Here is a 19,855-nt window from a genome sequence, read left to right as displayed (position 1 = left end):
AATAGGATATTTTGTACATATAAAAGAAGTATAGCCATGCTTCTTTCTTTCAACCACTGCCATTAAAAGAATTTCTTTCATATTGAAATTATTTGTCAAACTGTTAGAGGTTTTGTACACAGGTATAGTTGACCACTAGCAATAAAGGAACATGAATTCTAGCTGTTAAATCTAAAAACCATAAATGGATAGAAATGTCACTCAAACTTCTAATTTTATGTATCTTGTTTCAACCCAAACACTGCTCTTAAGTTGTCCATTCTCAAGATATGTCCCATGTTTGTTAAGAATTTCAGACACAACACATACACATTAGCAAATCTAGTATTCATCATGAAGTTGCCTAGAAAATCCTGTTTTACATGTGAATCAGGCTTTCACTAGAAATTAGTATAAGCCATAATGACTAATCTTACATAATGCATTTGTTTATTTTCTTCTGAAAAGTCAGATCTTATATTTCCTTGATGCTAAAACCTTATAAAACATTTCTTGCTGTCTTTTTTTCCTCTGTGCTTAGCTTAACACAATGCATGCCCTATAACAGTGTCTCTGAGCCTTTAACTAAAAATTAACTTTTAAAACATGTCAAAATAAATTAGGATGTCTCATCTTCACTTTTTATTGTTTTCAGCACCGAGTCTTCTCCCAAAATTTTACATAGTTCATTGAGTCTCTGCTGCATTTTGGGAATTCCAGCTAGCTGAGATTCTAGCTTTTGTTTTTCTTCACTTAGTGTTAAACGAATAGCAGTGTCCAATTGTTCAAAGCGCCAACCTCCTTCACCATCAAACTGTAATAAATGAGTGTGGTATTTCCTGCATAATCAAAATGAAATAATATTATTAGCAATAATTACAAAAAGCCATTTTAGTTATAGATTTATCATTCTAATTGATATCCAAAGGCAAATTTTAAGTAAGGTGCCTATTTTACATTTGATTTTCAAGAATCCCTCAAGAGGTAAAATATTGTGATTTCTTTACTCCCAAAGTCATTAGTCTAGCCTCTAGGAAATTCTATTGCTTGTATTAAATTAATTTTATATTGTGAATATATGTGAATTGCAAAGGAAGACATACTGTTGCATCTACTTATATTCATAGCCCAGTATGAATAAATATCAAAGCATACTTAGAATGGGAATAAGGAAAGGAAGCAGGGGGAAGAAAGTAAAAATTTTAAAGGCTATTAAAAAATAACTAAGAAAAATAAAGGAAATACAATACCAATTCATTAGTACACTATCCTTTGGGAATGAGTTAGTCAACATAAGTAAAAATTTCTCAAAAATTAAAGTTTTAAAACATTTTAAAAAATGAACTGATAGAAATCTTCAGCTATCAATACTTCCATGCTTTCATATAATTTAATCTCTTTTCTCATGGCTCAAGTTCATAATTAGGAACTTCAGAGAGGTATAGAGATGACTTTATTGATGAGACAGAAGGCAGTTCACCTTCTCCTAAATGAAGGCTAAGGTCACCAATCTCTGACAGAGCTGTCCTTGCATGGCTGAGCCACTGCATTTTGTCACTATGCTGAAGAGGCACATGTTCTTATGTGTCCTCAGTTTTTTCTCTTACAGTTTTTCTCACTTCTTGCTCTCTTTTAAGCTCTCATCAATCATTATTTACTATGATCAGTGGGGGTATATCAAGTAGCTTTTACCTCCATTTTAAAACTGAGATATGATTCATATACCATAAATTCATCCTTTTAAAATGTAAAATTCAATGATTTTTGGTATATTTACAAGCTCATGCAACCATCAGCACTATCCAATTCCAGAATATTTTCTTCACCCCAAAAAGAAACCTCATACACATTAGCAGTCCCTCCCAATTTCTCCTGCCAACCACCAATCTCCTTTATGACTCTATGGATTTTTCTGTTCTGGACATTTCATATATATGTACTCATATAAAATGTGGATTTTTGTGACTGACTTCTTCCACCCAACAAAATGATTTCAAAGTTCATCTAGTTGAAGTGTTTGTACTTCATTCATTTTTATGGCTGAATAATATTCCATTGTATTACACATTTTATCCATTCACCAATTGATAGAAATTTGGGTTTCATCCCATTTTGTTTGGGTGGTTTTAACATGCTGTAAGATGGGGAAACTAAACTAAGTTAAACTATGTCTAAAAGAGTAAATATCACTCTCAAGCTGAAGGCTGAAGTTCACATGTTTGATAACATATGACAGAGATTAATCTTTTCCATATTCTTTTGAGTAACTATCTTTAGGGTTTTAAGTTTTCCAAAAATTTGACCTCACAATGGGTGGTACCTCACAAAAATTAAATTGAAAACAATGTATTCCTAAATCAAGGGAAAAAATTTAAATGTGACAAAAGTGCTATTAAAATATGAGAGCTAAAACAAAAGTAATGGAAAAACAAAAGAAGGATGGTGATAAGAGAAATAATAGTAAAAAAATCATTTTGTTTATTTCATTCTCAACTTCTCTTGGGCTTTCCTAACCTTGGATCTACAACCAGGAACAATTTTAGAACACAGTAGTTCAGAACTTGAGCAACTTCCATCTTCAATTTATATTGGAGGTTTGGCTCATCACTCTGGTCCTACAACATTATTTGGTTTTTACATGGGGGAAGAAACTGTATACGTGTTTCATGACCTGATATTCAAAGGTGTGTTCTATATTATGGGCTAAAATAATATTTCAGAGTTTATCTTAGTCAGAGGAATTTAAAAGAAACTACTATTTTAACAGAGCCTCATTGGAAATAATCTGCAGACATTCTACACAAATAAGATAAAGCACTGGATAGTGATAATTATAAAATTGTAATTATATTCAGGAATCAGATAATTTAATAAGCTTCTATAATTTTTGACCTCTTCTGATACTGGTATTGATTTTCATCTTTACAATCAACAATTACCCATTTGTTGTTATGGAGGAAAATATAATACATATTTTCCTCTTCTGAAATATTTTCAGGGAAAATAAGAATTTCATGTAGGAAGACAGGATAATCAGAAATAATAGATTTCTACAACCTAAAATGACTAAACTATTTCATAAAGCAGAACTAATGCGCTTTTCAGTTTATGGGGAAATATACTATGGGTAGCTGCAATTAAAAACATGTTTTTCTTGTTAGAAAGTATAAAATTTGATTTTATTATTTGTTTAAAAAATTGTCCACTACCTACCTATTTGAATGGACAAAATTCAGAATACTGACACCAAATGTAAAGCTGTGGACCAATAGGAACTCTCTTTCATTGCTGGTGGTAATGAAAAATGGTAGAGCTACTTTGGAAGACAGTTTTGCAGTTTCTTACAAAACTAAACATACTCTTAACAGTATGATCCAGTAACTGAATGCCTTGATATTTACCCAAAGGACTTGAGAGAACTCATGTCTGCACAAAAACCTGCATATGAATGTTTATAACAGCTTTATTCATAATTGCTAAAACTTGGAGGCAACCAAATGTCCTTCAGTAGGTGAATGGATAAACAAACTGTGACATCAAAACAGTGGAATATCATTCAGCACTAAAAAGAAATGAGCTAGCAAGCCTTGAAAAGACATGGAGGAAAATTAAATGACTATCATCACCAAGTTAAAGAAACCAATTTGAAAGGCCACATACTGTATGGTTCCAGGTATATGACATTCTGGAAAAGGAAAAACTGTGGAAACATTAAAGATGAGTGGTTTCTAGGTTTTGGGGAAGGAGGGATAAATAAGCAGAGCACAGAGGATTCTTAGAGCAGTGAAAATATTCTACATAATACTATAATGATAGATAGATGTAATTATAAATTTGTCCAAACCCATAGACTGCACAACACTAAGTGAACCCTAATGTAAATTATGGACTTTGGATGATAATGATATGTCAGTATAGGTTCATCAATTGTAACAATTATACCACTCTGGTGGGGGATGTTGATAATGAGGGAGGCTATGCATGTTTGGGCAGAGAGTATAAGGCATATTTCTGTTCTTTTCAATTTTTTTGTGAACCTAAAACTAAAAAAAAGTCTTAAAAACAACAACAACAACAAAAACCTCTTTGTTCTTAAATTAAGAAAAAAATGGCTGAATATGCTTCCAGTGCCTCTTTAGGCTACTTGAATAGGAAATAAATGACAGGAAGGCATAATAAACCCATTGATAGAAGTCATAAAAACACCAGGACTAAGAGCCAGAAAGGACTCAAGAGTTCTTCTGGCCTGGTTCCACAGGCATATGTCATGACTGTCTTAAACCAGTTCCTGTTGGTTTTATCCAAGGGGAAATCAGAGCAATCACACTCATTGACATGGACTCTACCTCATCCTGGACTAGATACAGACTCCCTCTGGGGAGACTGGCAAATCAGGGTCCTATCACTCCAGATGCTAATTAATTCTTTATCAACAGAGAGACAAACTACAAAATTCCATAGAAAGGGTCACTTCATGAAATCCTCTATTTTTAGGTAAACTATCTGAGGAAAGAAAAATATGAAAAATCTGAATGTTTAAATAAAGTGTGAAATGGATTATTATCTTCTCTATAGAAGTAGAATTCAGTCAAAGAAGTTTGAACAGTTAAAGCCTGATCTACATGGAATGCTCAGCTTACTCACAATTTTAGTCTAGGTTTGAAGTCATGTATATAATGACAGCTTTGGCATATATGTGATCAGCCAAAGCATATAGAGCCCATTATATAGTTACTAACATGTCAAAGGAAAAGATTTTGATTTATGAAATAGAAATGCGAATGTAGAGAGTAGAACGCAGGGTGAATGAAAAAGTGTTTTTATGATTTATACATGAGATACATTTTGAGCTCCTTATAATACATAGAGTAATATAGTAGAGTATAGGGAGTATGATCATAGTAAATTATTTTTCTCATTTTTCTAGCTCTCAGTTTCTTCATCTGTATCATGGGAATAATTAGACTACTTATACTCTATAGTGTTGTTATTAGGCTTAAATAAAATGAGCCTGATAAAGAAGATGTGGCACATATATACAATGGAATATTACTCAGCCATAAAAAGAAACGAAACTGAGCTATTTGTAATGAGGTGGATAGACCTAGAGTCTGTCATACAGAGTGAAGTTAGTCAGAAAGAGAAAGACAAATACCGTATGCTAACACATATATACAGAATTTAAAAAAAAATGTCATGAAGAACCTAGGGGCAAAACGGGAATAAAGACACAGACCTACTTGAGAATGGACTTGAGGATATGGGGAGGGGGAAGGGTAAGCTGTGACAAAGTGAAAGAGAGGCATGGACATATATACAGTACCAAACGTAAGGTAGATAGCTAGTGGGAAGCAGCCGCAGAGCACAGGGAGATCAGCTCGGTGCTTTGTGACCGCCTGGAGGGGTGGGATGGGGAGGGTGGGAGGGAGGGAGATGCATGAGGGAAGGGATGTGGGAACAGATGTATATGTATGACTGATTCACTTTGTTATAAAGCAGAAACTAATAAAAAAAAATGAGCCTGGAATAGAATAGGTGCTGAATCGGCATTAGCAACTATTATTATGATGATGAATCAATAAAAAAGTAGGGGAATGATAAATATGGTATCATAATTTTTTAAAAAGGGAAAATACCATTAGGTTTTTTTTTTTTCTCCTGCCCATTTTTGGATTGGGTTGTTTGTTTTTTTAATATTGAGCTGCATGAGCTGTTTATGTATTTGGAGATTAATCCTTTGTCCATTGATTCATTTGCAAATTTTTTCACCCATTCTCAAGGTTGTCTTTTTGTCTTGTTTGTAGTTTCCTTTGGTTTACAAAAATTTTAAGTTTCATTAGGTCCCATTTGTTAATTTTTCTTTTTATTTCTATTACTCTAGGAGGTGGATCAATAAAGATCTTGCTGTGATTTATGTCAAAGAGTGTTCTTCCTATGTTTTCCTCTAAGAGTTTTACCGTGTCTGGTCTTACATTTAGGTCTCTAATCCATTTTGAGTTTATTTTTGTGTATGGTGTTAGGGAGTCTTCTAATTTCATTCTTTTACATGTAGCTGTACAGTTTTCCCAGCACCACTTATTAAAGAGACAGTCTTTTCTCCATTGTATATCCTTGCCTCCTTTGCCATAGATTAGTTGACCACGGGTGGGTGGGTTTACCTCTGGGCTTTCTATCTTGCTCCATTGATCTATATTTCTGTTTTTCTGCCAGTGTCATATTGTATTGATTACTGTAGCTTTGAGGTATAACCTGAAGTCAGAGAGTATGATTCCTACAGCTCTGTTTTTTCCCCTCAAGACCGTCTTGGCTATTCCGGGTCTTTTGTGTCTCCATAGAAATTTTAAGATTTTTTTGTTCTAGTTCCATTAAAAATACCATTGGTAATTTGATAGGGAATGCATTGAATCTGTAGATTGCTTTGGGTAGTATAGTCATTTTCACAATATTGATTTATCCAATCTAAGAACATGGTATATCTCTCCATCTATTTGTATCATCTTTAATTTCTTTCAGCTGTGTCTTATAGTTTTCTGCATACAGGTCTTTTGTCTCCCTAGGTAGGTTTATTCTTAGGTATTTTATTCTTTTTGTTGCAATGGTAAATGGGAGTGTTTCCTTAATTTCTCTTTCAGATTTTTCATCGTTAGTATATAGGAATGCAAGAGATTTCTGTGAATTAATTTTGTATCCTGGTTCTTTACCAAATTCATTGATTAGCTCTAGTAATTTTCTGGTGGCATCTTTAGGATTCTCTATGTATAGTATCATGTCATCTGCAAAGAGTGACAGTTTTACTTCTTCTTTTCCAATTTGTATTCCTTTTATTTCTTTTTCTTCTCTGATTGCTGTGGCTAGGACTTCCAAAACTATGTTGAAAAGTACTGGTGAGAGTGGACATCCTTGTCTTGTTTCTGATCTTACAGGAAATGCTTTCAGTTTTTCAACATTGAGGATGATGCTGGCTGTGGGTTTGTCATATATGGCCTTTATTATGTTGAGGTAGGTTCCCTCTATGCCCACTTTCTGGAGAGTTTTTATCATAAATGGATGTTGAATTTTGTCAAAAGATTTTTCTGCATCTATTGAGATAATCATATGGTTTTTCTTCTTCAATTTGTTAATATGGTATATCACATTGACTGATTTGCATATATTGAAGAATCCTTGCATCCCTGGGATAAATCCCACTTGCTCATGGTGTATGATACTTTTAATGTGCTGTTGGATTCTGTTTGCTAGTATTTTGTTGAGGATTTTTTTTTTCTTTTTTGTGGTACACGGGCCTCTCCTGTTGTGGCCTATCCCATTGTGGAGCACAGGCTCTGGACGTGCAGGCTCAGTGGCCATGGCTCAGGGGCCCAGCCGCTCCACGGCATATGGGATCTTCCCGGACCGGGGCATGAACCCATGTCCCCTGCATCGACAGGTGGACTCTCAACCACTGCGCCACCAGGGAAGCCCTGTTGAGGATTTTTGCATCTACATTCATCAGTGATATTGGTCTGTAATTTTCTTTTTTTGTAGTATCTTTGTCTGGTTTTGGTATCAGGGTGATGGTGGCCTCATAGAAAGTGTTTGGGAGTGTTCTTTCCTCTGTAATTTTTTGGAAGAGTTTGAGAGGGTTGGGTGTTAGCTCTTCTCTAAATGTTTGATAGAATTCACCTGTGACACCATCTGTCCTGGGCTTTTGTTTGTTGGAAGATTTTTAATCACAGTCTTAATTTCAGTGCTTGTGATCAGTCTGCTCATATTTTCTATTTCTTCCTGGTTCAGTCTTGGGAGGTTATACCTTTCTAAGAATTTGTCCATTTCTTCCAGGTTGTCCATTTTATTGGCATAGAGCTGCTTATACGAGTCTTTTGGGATGCTTTGTATTTCTGCAGTGTCAGTTGTAACTTCTCCTTTTTCATTTCTAATTTTATTGATTTGAGTCCTCTCTCTCTTTTTCTTGATGAGTCTGCCTAATGGTTTATCAATTTTGTTTATCTTCTCAAGGAACCAGTTTTTAGTTTTATTGATTTTTGCTACTGTCTTCTTTGTTTCTATTTCATTTATTTCTGCTGTGATATTTATGATTTCTTTCCTTCTACTAACTTTGGGGTTTTTTTTTTGTTCTTCTGTCTCTAGTTTCTTTAGGTGTAAGGTTAGGTTGTTTATTTGAGATGTTTGTTGTTTCTTGAGGTCGGATTGTATTGTTATAAACTTCCATCTTAGAACTGCTTTTGCTGCATCCCATAGGTTTTGGATCATCGTATTTTCATTGTCATTTCACTCTAGGTATTTTATGATTTCCTCTTTGATTTCTTCAGTGATCTCTTGGTTATTTAGTAATGTATTGTTTAGCCTCTATGTGTTTGTGTTTTTTATGTTTTTTTCCCTGTAATTGATTTTTAATCTCATACAGTTGTGGTCAGAAAAGATGCTTGATATGATTTCAATTTTCTTAAATTTACTGAGGCTTGATTTGTGACCAAAGATGTGATCTATTCTGGAGAATGTTCCGTGCACACATGAGAAGAAAGTGTAATCTGCTGTTTTTGGATGGAATATCCTATAAATATCAATTAAATCTATCTGGTGTATTGTGTCATTTAAAACTTCTGTTTCCTTATTTATTTTCATTTTGGATGATCTATCCATTAGTGTAAGTGAGGTGTTAAAGTCCCTCACTATTATTGTGTTACTGTCCATTTCCTCTTTTAGAGCTGTTAGTAGTTGCCTTATGTATTGAGATGCTCCTATGTTGGGTGCATATATAGTTATAATTGTTATATCTTTTTCTTGGATTGATCCCTTGATCATTATGTAGTGTCCTTCCTTGTCTCTTGTAACATTCTTTATTTTAAAGTCTATTTTATCTGATATGAGTATTGCTACTCCAGCTTTCTTTTGATTTCCATTTGCATGGAATACCTTTTTACACCCCCTCACTTTCAGGCTGTACATGTCCCTTGGTCTGAAGTGGGTCTCTTGTAGACAGCGTATATGTGGGTCTTGTTTGTGTATCCATTCAGCGAGCCTGTGTCTTTTGGTTGGAGCATTTAATCCATTCATGTTTAAGGTAATTATTGATGTATAAGTTCCTATTACCATTTTCTTAATTGTTTTGGGTTGTTTTTGTAGTTCCTTTTCCTCTCTTGTGTTTCCCACTTAGAGAAGTTCCTTTAGCATTTGTTGTAGAGCTGGTTTGGTTTGGTGGTGTTGAATTCTCTTAGCTTTTGCTTGTCTGTAAAGCTTTTGATTTCTCCATCGAATCTGAATGAGATCCTTGCCAGGTAGAGTAATCTTGGTTGTAGGTTATTCCCTTTCATCACTTTAAATATGTCATGCCACTCCCTTCTGGCTTGTAGAGTTTCTGTTGAGAAATCAGCTGTTAAAGTTATGGGAGTTCCCCTGTATGTTATTTGTCGTTTTTCCCTTGCTGTTTTCAATATTTTTTCTTCGTCTTTAATTTTTGCCAATTTGATTACTATGTGTCTCAGAGTGTTTCTCATTAGGTTTATCCTGTATGGGACTCTCTCAGCTTCCTGGACTTGGGTGGCTATTTCTTTTCCCATGTTATAGAAGTTTTTGACTATAATCTCTTCAGATATTTTCTCGGGTACTTTCACTCTCTCTTCTCCTTCTGGGACCCCTGTAATGTGAATATTGTTGCATTTAATGTTGTCCCAGAGGTCTCTTAGGCTGTCTTCATTTCTTTTCATTCCTTTTTCTTTATTCTGTTCCTCAGCAGTGAATTCCACCATTCTGTCTTCCAGGTCACTTATCCCTTCTTCTGCCTCAGTTATTCTGCTATTGCTTCCTTCTAGTGTATTTTTCATTTCAGTTATTGTACTGGTCATCTCTGTTTGTTTGTTCTTTAATTTTTGTAGGTCTTGTGAAGCATTTCTTGCATCTTCTCGATCTTTGTCTCCATTGTTTTTCTGAGGTCCTGGATCATCTTCACTATCATTATTCTGAATTCCTTTTCTGGAAGGTTGCCTACCTCCACTTCATTTCATTGTTTTTCTGGGGTTTTATCTTGTTCCTTCATCTGGTACATAGCCCTCTGCTTTTTCATCTTGTCTATCTGTCTGTAAACGTGGTTTTGTGTTCCACAGGCTGCAGGACTATAGTTCTTCTTGCCTCTGCTGTCTGCCCTCTGGTGGATGAGGCTATCTAAGAGGCTTGTGCAAGTTTCCTGATGGGAGGGCCCATTAGGTTTTATGAAATATTATTTATAAAACATTTTTGTTCATTTTTCCTTAAAACAAAGCAAAAAGACCCACACTTTTTCTTTCCTGTGCTTTCTCCAACTTAATCATTTGGAGGGATATCAAGTTGTGATATTTCTTCTTCCTGGATTTTTAAAAAAGAACTAAAAAGGTGATGTAAATTATATAAATATATTCTTTCCCAGTGTATGCTATAGAATAATGACTGTTTCAGTTTTAAAAAATCAGTGGATTTTTCTACTTCCTTTCAGAATTATTGGAGTGTGATGATAATTTTCAAAAAATTCATTGTTATAATGTTAGGTTTGGGGTACCTTTTGTTCTTCCATTACTTTTATTTTAGCTCTCATATATTAATAGCAGTATTTTCACATTTCAATTTTTCCCTTGACATGGAAATACATTGTTTTCAATTTAATTTTGGTAAGGTCCCACCCATTGGGTGGTCAAATTTTTGGAAACCTTAAAACCCTAAACATAGTTACGCAGAAGTATACAGAAAAGATCACTAATCTCTGTCATATGTTATCAAATACATGAACTTCATCCTTTAGCTTGAGAGTGATTTTACTCTTTTAGACATAGTTTAACGTTAACAGAAATTCAGGCAGAAAATAACTGAAATGTCTTATGCTCTAGAGTAAAAAGTTTGGCAAAGGTATTCTTTCAGAAATATAAAAAAATCATCTATCATAAATGAGCATTGGAAACACTTACCAAAGAGAAGGCCTGTGTGTTATAGAAAGTAAGGAAATTCCAGCCCCTTTTGCAGCCTGAAATATCTTTCCTTCAACATCAATGCTGACAGCGCTGGTGCATTCATCCAGCAATGCATATTTTGGTCTTAAAATAAGCACAAATACATTAAAATTTTTCATTTTGAATTGTAAATCTTTCTTTGGGCAATATGAGCTGCAATGTTAACAATTTTAAAGAAGAAAAAGATAAAAATGACAATATTAAAGGTGATAAATAATAAAACAAAAAAGCAGTCATTACCCCTCTTCAGACTAGAATTTCATATTCTTCTTAGATTTTACTTTTTTAATTAATTTTTATTGGAGTATAGTTGCTTTACAATGTTGTGTTAGTTTCTACTGTACAGCAAAGTCAATCAGCCATATGTATACATATATCCCCTCTTTTTTGGATCTCCTTCCCATTTAGGTCACTACAGAGCACTGAGCAGAGTTTCTTGAGCTATACAGTAGGTTCTCATTAGTTATCTATTTTATACATAGTATCAATAATATATATATGTCAATCCCAATCTCCCAATTTATCCCATGCCCCTTTCCCCCTTGGTGTCCATATATTTGTTCTCTACATCTCTTCTTAGATTTTAAAATAGATTTTTTGATTCCTGCTCATAATACAATATGCTTTATTGCAGATGGGTGAATCGTGAATATGAGGCAGAGGAAAAATGAGACAGCTTACTGAATGCACTTTCCTGCAGCATGCAGGTTCATTCTTGATGACAAGGTTCTGACTAATTAACACAAATAATACATTACACATAGTAGCTAACTATCAAACAGGTCACAACCCTGTTGGCAAACATTTATTGAGAAGATAATTTTATGAACAATGTGAGTACCTAATCACAATTAATGGAATTTCATTGATCCAAGACCCTGCAAAAGTAAGTACGTTTAATCTGACAAATTTAGAGTAGGCATTTAACCTAGTAACTTTGAGACCATTTTCTTAAGGAAAAAAATCAGTAAATATTTTTCTGATTATACTCAACAATTTTTTTTTCCTAGCTCAATTTTTACTCTGGAAATGATTGTTTACTACTATCAGAGGCACCTATCATTTGCCACCATTTCCTTCTGATAACTCTCTCCCTTTCATTTTCACCCCACAGCTCTTTATCTTTTTTCCCTTTCTCTGTCTTCTTTCAAGCCTGTCTGGACTTATTTGGTACTCAGTAGCATGACTTAGTTTTGTTAATGGGACCAAAGGTCAACTCATGCACTGTCATTTATTGTTTATTTCAAGGTTGAAAATCAGTACCAAGTATTTACCAGGACAACTTCCTCTGAAGAAATTCTGATATTTTAGAATAAATGACAATGAAAGTCCAGGACCAGATGGCTTCACAGGAGAATTCTACCAAACATACAAAGAAAAACTTACACCGATCCATCCCAAACTCTTCCAAAAAGTTGAAGAGAACACTCCCAAAGACATTCTAATGAAGCCACCATCACTGTGATACCAAAAGTAGACAAAGACATCACCAAAAAACAAAATTACAGGCCAACAACTTTGGTGAATGTAGACACAAAAATTCGCAAAAAAATTAGCAAACCAAATCCTACAACACATAAAAAAGATCATACACCACAACCAAATGGGATTCATCCCAAGTTCACAAGGATGTTTCAACATAAGCAAATCAATCAATGAGATACACCACATCAGCAAAAGAAAAGATAAAACCACATGATCATATTGAAAAATGCAGAAAGAGCATTTGACAAAATTTAACATCCATTCATGATAAAAACTCTTACCAAAGTGGGTAAAGAGGGAACATATCTCCACATAATAGAAGCTAGTTATGACAAACCCACAGCCAATATAACACTCAACAGTGAAAAGCTGAAAGCCTTCCCACGAAAATCTGGAACAAGATAAGGATGCCCACTCTCCCTCTTCTATTCAATATAGTATTGGAAGTCCTAGCTATAGCAAGCAGGCAAGAAAAATAAATAAAAGGTATCCAAATTGGAGGAGAAGAACTGAAATGAATTCAGCAAGGTAGCAGGTTACAAGATTAATATACAGAAATGGGTTGTATTTTTTACACTAACAATGAAATATCAGAAGGGAATGCAAACAAACAATCCCTTTCAAAATCACAGCAAAAAATAAAATAAAATAAAATACTCAGGAATAAACTTCACCAGGAAGTGAAAGACTTATATACTGAGAACTACAAAACACTAATAAAGGAAATTGAAGATAATTCAAAGAAATGGAAAGGTATCCCACGTTCTTTACTGTTAAAATGGCCATAGTACACAAAGCAATCTACAGATTTAATGTGATCCCTAACAAATTACCCATGACATTTTTCACAGAACTAGATCAAATAATTCTAAAATTTATATGGAACCCTGGAAGAATTGCCAAACAATCCTGAGGAAGAAGAACAGAGCAGGGGGCATAACCCTCTCAGACTTCAGACAATATTACAAAGCTACAGTAATCAAAACAGTGTGGTATTGGCACAAAAACAGACATATGGATCAATGGAACAGAGAGCCCAGAAATAAACCCACACACCTATGGACAATTAATCTTTGAAAAAGGAGGCAAGTATACACAACGGGGAAAAGACAGTCTCTTCAGCAAGTGGTATTGGGACAGTTGGACAGCTGCATGTAAATAAATGGAATTAGAACACACCCTCACACCAAAAATAAACTCAAAATGGCTTAGAAACTTAAATATAAGCCAAGACACCATAAAACTCCTAAAAGAGAACACAGGCAAAACATTCTCTGACATAAATTGTACCAACGTTTTCTTAGTTCAGTGCCCCAAAGCAATAGAAATAAAAGCAAAAATAAACAAATGGGACCTAATCAAACTTGTAAGCTTTTGCACAGCAAAGGAAACCATAAGCAAAACGAAAAGACAACCTATAGACTGGGAGAAACTATTTGAAAATGATGTGACTGACAAGGGCTTAATTTGCAAAATATACAAACAGCTCCTACAATTCAATAAAAGCAACAATAAAAAAAAACCCAATTGAAAAATGGGCAGAAGACCTAAATAGACAATTCTCCAAATAAAACATACATATAGCCAAAAGGCACATGGAAATATGCTCATCATTGTTAATTATTAGAGAAATGCAAATCAAAACTACAATGTGGTACAACCTCACACCAGTCAGAATGGCCATCATCAAAAAGTCTACAAATAGGGCTTCCATGGTGGCGCAGTGGTTGAGAGTCCGCCTGCTGATGCAGGGGACATGGGTTCGTGCCCCGGTCCGGGAAGATCCCACATGCCGTGGAGTGGCTGGGCCCGTGAGCCATGGCTGCTGAGCCTGCGCATCCGGAGCCTGTGCTCCACAGCGGGAGAGGCCACAACAGTGAGAGGCCCGCGTATCGCAAAAAAAAAAAAAAAAAAAAAAAGTCTACAAATAATAAATGCTGGAGAGGTTGTGAAGAAAAGGGAACCATTTTACACTGTTGGTAAGAATGTAAATTGTTACAGCCAGTATGGAAAAGAGTATTAAGTTTCCTCAAAAAAACTAAAAATAGAGTTGCCATATGATCCAGCAATCCCACTCCTGTGCATATACCCAGATAAAGCTATAAGTTGCAAAGATGCATGCACTCCTATGTTCATAGCAGCACTATTTACAATAGCCAAGACATGGAAGAAATCTAAATGTCCATCGACAGATGAATAGATAAAAATGAGTATACACACACACACACACACACACACACACACACACACATACAGACTGAAATATTACTCAGCCATAAAAAAGAATGAAATAAGGTCATGTGCAGCAACATGATGCAACTAGAGCTATCATATGGATATGATATATGGAATCTAAAATATGACACAAATGAACCTATCTGTGAAACAAACAGACTCATGGACATAGAGAACAGACTTATGGTTGCCAAGGGGGAGGGGGTTGGGGGAGGGATAGAGTGGGAGGTTGGGGTTAGCAGACGTAAGCTATTATGTATGGAACGGATTAAGAAAAAGATCCTACTGTATAGCACAGAGAACTGTGTTCAGTATCCTATGACGAACCATAGGAGAGGAATTTTTAAAAAAAGAATGTTTGTGTGTGTGTGTGTGTATATATATATATATATATATATATATATAATATATTTATAACCAAATCACTTTGCTGTACAGGAATAATTAACACAACATTGTAAATCAACTATAATTCAATAAAAAATACATTGTAAAAAATAAAATAAAAGACAATGAAAAGACACAAATTGAAACCAGTATTAATTTCACATTCAGCATAAATAATTATTTAGCACTGCAAACTGTTTTTCTATGATGGACTTGCTAATCAATAATGTACTGTTACCTCCTGGGGGGCGAGGTATAGTCAGGGATAATAGATACAGGAGTCAAAGCCAACTTTAACACTCCATTTTACTTTAATATCAGCTCTCTATGCAAAGAATTAAAAGATCACTGCAGGTTCCCCTTGACAACAGAAATAGGTTTGTGGGTTAGCTTTTGGTTACTGTTGTGGTTTAAGTATTAAGCATTATTTCTTTGTCTCAGAGTTGATTTCTGTTTGTGGATTATTTTCATAAGTGGAAACGAGGGAGAAGAAAAGGAAGTATAAAACAGAGAGGTTTGTAGTAAAATTTTCGTTTTTCTATAAATCCCTTTTCAGTAATTAATTTACTTATTGTATTGTATCTTATTTTTTAGAGTGCATTGAGCTAAACAGAAGAGATGCCATTTTAGAATTAGAAAAATAGTATATTTATATCAAACACTTTGTTTACTTGGTGAGACAGGCTGTGGTGTGTGTGTGTCTGTGTGTGCACATATGTAAATATATTAAGCAATGGCTGTATGCTGAAACTGATATAATGAAGTAAAACATTAGATAACATTGTTTCTCAGATTTTCCTTCCATTCTCTTTTGGTGCATCATCAGAAGAGTGAGCCTTGAGAAGGATCTAGTCTATCCACCATAAGAAGGGACTTTTCTGGTGATTCTTTAAACATTAAAATTAAAATCCTCTTGGTCAAGGCCTGTTGGACCAGAGTGGCTTGGCACAACCACGTGGCTCATAGGGTCTTGGTGCTCTGGCCGGGTGTCAGGCCTGAGCGTCTGAGGTGGAAGAGCCGAGTTCAGGACATTGGACCAACAGAGACCTCCAGGCCCCACATGATATCAGTTGGTGAAAGCACTCCCAGAGATCTCCATATAAATGCTAACACCCAGCTCCACTCAAGGACCAGCAAGCTCCAGTGCTGGACACCACATGCCAAATAAATAGCAAGACAGCAACACAACCCCACCCATTAGCAGAGAGGCTGCCTAAAATCATAATAACTTCACAGACATACAAAAACACATCACTGGACGTGGTCCTGCCCACCAGAAAGACAAGATCCAGCCTCATCCACCAGAACACAGGCACCAGTCCCATCCAACAGGAAGCCTACACAATCCACTGAACAAACCTTACCCACTGGGGGAAGGCAACAAAAACAATGGAAACTATGAACCTGCAGCCTATGAAAAGGAGACACCAAACACAGTAAGTTAAGCAAAATGAGAAGACAGAGAAATATGCAGCAGATGAAGGAGCAAGGTAAAAACCCACCAGACCAAACAAATGAAGAGGAAATAGGGAGTCTACCTAAAAAAGAATTCAAACTAATGACAGTAAAGATGATGCAAAATCTTGGAAATAGAATGGAGAAAATAAATAAAAGAAACGTTTAACAAGGACCTAGAAGAACTAAAGAGCAAACAAACAATGATGAACAACACAATAAATGAAATAAAAAAATTCTCTAGAAAGAATCAATAGCAGAATAACTGACGCAGAAGAATGGATAAGTGACCTGGAATATAAAATAGTGGAAATAACTACTGCAGAGCAGAATAAAGAAAAAAGAATGAAAAGAATAGAGGACAGTATCAGAGACCTCTGGGACAACATTAAACACACCAAAATTCTAACTATAGGGGTCCCAGAAGTAGAAGAGAAGAAGAGATATTCTTCTTCAAATATTCAAAATATTTGAAGACATTAAAGTTGAAAACTACCCTAATATGGGAAAGGAAATTGTCAATCAAGTCCAGGAAATGCAGAGAGTCCCAAAAAGGATAAATCCAATGAGAAACACGCCAAGACACATATTAATCAACCTATCAAAAACTAAATACAAAGAAAAAATATTAAAAGCAGCAAGGGACAAGCAACAAATAACATACAAGGGAATCCCCATAAGGTTAACAGCTGATCTTTCAGTATAAACTCTGCAAGCCAGAAGGGAGAGGCAGGAAATATTTAAAGTGATGAAAGGGAAAAACCTACAACCCAGATTACTTTACCCAGCATGGATCTCATTCAGATTTGACAGAGGAATTAAAAGCTTTACAGACAAGCAAAAGCTAAGAGAATTCAGCACCACCAAACCAGCAATACAGTAAATGTTAAAGGAAATTCTCTAGGAAGGAAACACAAGAGAAGAAAAAGACCTACAAAACCCAACCCAAAACAATTAAGAAAATGGTAAGAGGAACATACATATCGATAACTACCTTAAATGTAAATGGATTAAATGCTCCAACCAAAAGACATAGACAGGTTGAATGGAAACAGAAACAAAACCCGTATATATGCTGTGTACAAGAGACCCACTTGAGACCTAGGGACATGTACAGACTGAAACTGAGGGGATGGAAAGAGATATTCTATGCAAATGGAAATCAAAAGAAAGCTGGAGTAGCAATTCTCATAACAGACAAAAAAAGATTTTCAAATAAAGACAAGAGACAAAGAAGGACAATACATAATGATCACGGGATCAATCAAAGAAGAATACAACAATAGTAAATACTAAAGCACCCAACATAGGAGCACCTCAATATATAAGACAAATGCTAACAGCTGTAAAAGGGGAAATCGACAGTAACCCAATAATAGTAGGGGACTTTGACACCTCACTTTCACCTATGGACAGATCATCCAAAATGAAAATAAATAAGGAAACATAAGCTTTAAAGGACACATTAAAGAAGATGGACTTAATTGATATTTACAGGACATTCCATCCAAAACAACAGAATACACTTTCTTTTCAAGTGCTCATGGAACATTCTCCAGGATAGATCATATCTTGGGTCACAAATCAAGCCTCTGTAAATTTAAGAAAATTGAAATCATAGCAAATATTTTTTCTGACCACAACGCTATGAGACTACATATCAATTATAGGAAAAAAAACTGTCAAAAATACAAACATATAGGGCTTCCCTGGTGGCGCAGTGGTTGAGAGTCCGCCTGCCAATGCAGGGGACACGGGTTCGTGCCCCAGTCCGGGAAGATCCCACATGCCGTGGAGCGGCTAGGTCCGTGAGCCATGGTCGCTGAGCCTGCGCATCCGGAGCCTGTGCTCCGCAACGGGAGAGACCACAACAGTGAGAGGCCCACGTACCGTAAAAAAAAAAAAAAAAAAAAAAAAAAATACAAACATATGGAGGCTGAACAATGCACTACTAAATAACCAAGTGATCACTGAAGAAATCAAAGAGGTAATCAAAAAATACCTAGAAACAAATGACAATGAAAACACGATGGCCCACAAAAGACCTGTATGCAGAGAATTATAAGACATTGATGAAAGAAATTAAAGATGATACAAACAGATGGAGAGATTCACCATATTCTTGGATTGGAAGAATCAATATTGTGAAAATGACTCTACTACCCAAAGCAATCTACAGATTCAATGCAATCCCTATCAAACTACCTCTGGCATTTTTCACAGAACTAGAACAAAAAAATTCACAATTTCTATGGAAACATGAAAGACCTCAAATAACCAAAGCAATCTTGAGAATGAAAAACGGAGCTGGAGCAATCAGGCTCCCTGACTTCAGACTACACTACAAAGCTACAGTAATCAAGACAGTATGGTACTGGCACAAAAACAGAAAGATAGATCAATGGAACAGGATAGAAAGCCCAGAGATAAAACCACACACTTATGGTCACCTTATCTTTGATAAAGGACACAAGAGTGTACAGTGGAGAAAGGACAGTCTCTTCAATAAGTGGTGCTGGGAAAACGGGACAGGTACATGTAAAAGTATGAGATTAGAACACTCCCCAACACCATGCACAACAAAAAGCTCAAAATGGATTAAAGACCTAAATATAAGACTGGACACTATAAAACTCTTAGAGGAAAACATAGGCAGAACACTCTATGACATAAATCGCAGCAAGATCCTTTTTGACCCACCTCCTAGAGAAATGGAAATAAAAACAAAAATAAACAAATGGGACCTAACGAAACTTCAAATCTTTTGCACAGCAAAGGAAACCATAAACAAGACCAAAAGAAAACCCTCAGAATGGGAGAAAATATTTGCAAATGAAGCAACTGACAAAGGATTAATCTACAAAATTTACAAGCAGCACATGCAGCACATGCAGCTCAATAACAAAAAAACAAACAACCCGATCCAAAAATGGGCAGAAGACCTAAATAGACATTTCTCCAAAGAAGATATACAGACTGCCAAGAAACACATGAAAGAATGCTCAACATCATTAATCATTAGAGAAATGCAAATCAAAACTACAATGAGATATCATCTCACACCAGTCAGAATGGCCATCATCAAAAAATCTAGAAACAATAAATGCTGGAGAGGGTGTGGAGAAAAGGGAACACTCTTGCACTGCTGGTGGGAATGTGAATTGGTACAGCCACTATGGAGAACAGTATGGAGGTTCCTTAAAAAACTACAAATAGAACTACCATATGACCCAGCAATCCCACTACTGGGCATATACCCTGAGAAAACCATAATTTAAAGAGTCATGTACCAAAATGTTCATTGCAGCTCTATTTACAATAGCCAGGAGTTGGAAGCAACC

The 19,855-nt window shown here is 35.5% G+C and overlaps 1 protein-coding gene across 5 annotated transcripts in view; it reads right to left on the bottom strand.

Moving 5' to 3' along the window:
• Positions 1–598: 598 nt before the first annotated feature.
• ABCD2 (ATP binding cassette subfamily D member 2) overlaps positions 599–19,855 on the bottom strand; it is a gene marked incomplete at both ends in the record, with an annotated part of 79,921 nt that continues 60,664 nt past the window's right edge. For 4 of the 5 annotated variants that reach the window (XM_081249312.1, XM_081249314.1, XM_081249313.1 and 1 more), the window contains 2 exons: positions 599–818; positions 10,911–11,036. In XM_081249312.1, the coding sequence (XP_081105438.1) occupies positions 599–818; positions 10,911–11,036 (346 nt within the window). The remainder of the gene's footprint in view (positions 819–10,910; positions 11,037–19,855) is intronic. The other variant, XM_081249315.1, reaches the window with a different exon arrangement.

This window comes from Mesoplodon bidens (assembly GCF_964165515.1).
Source record: "Mesoplodon bidens genome assembly, chromosome: 11".
NCBI lineage: Eukaryota > Metazoa > Chordata > Mammalia > Artiodactyla > Ziphiidae > Mesoplodon > Mesoplodon bidens.
Note: the sequence above shows the minus strand (reverse complement) of the source record. Positions and strands in the feature narration are given on the sequence as shown.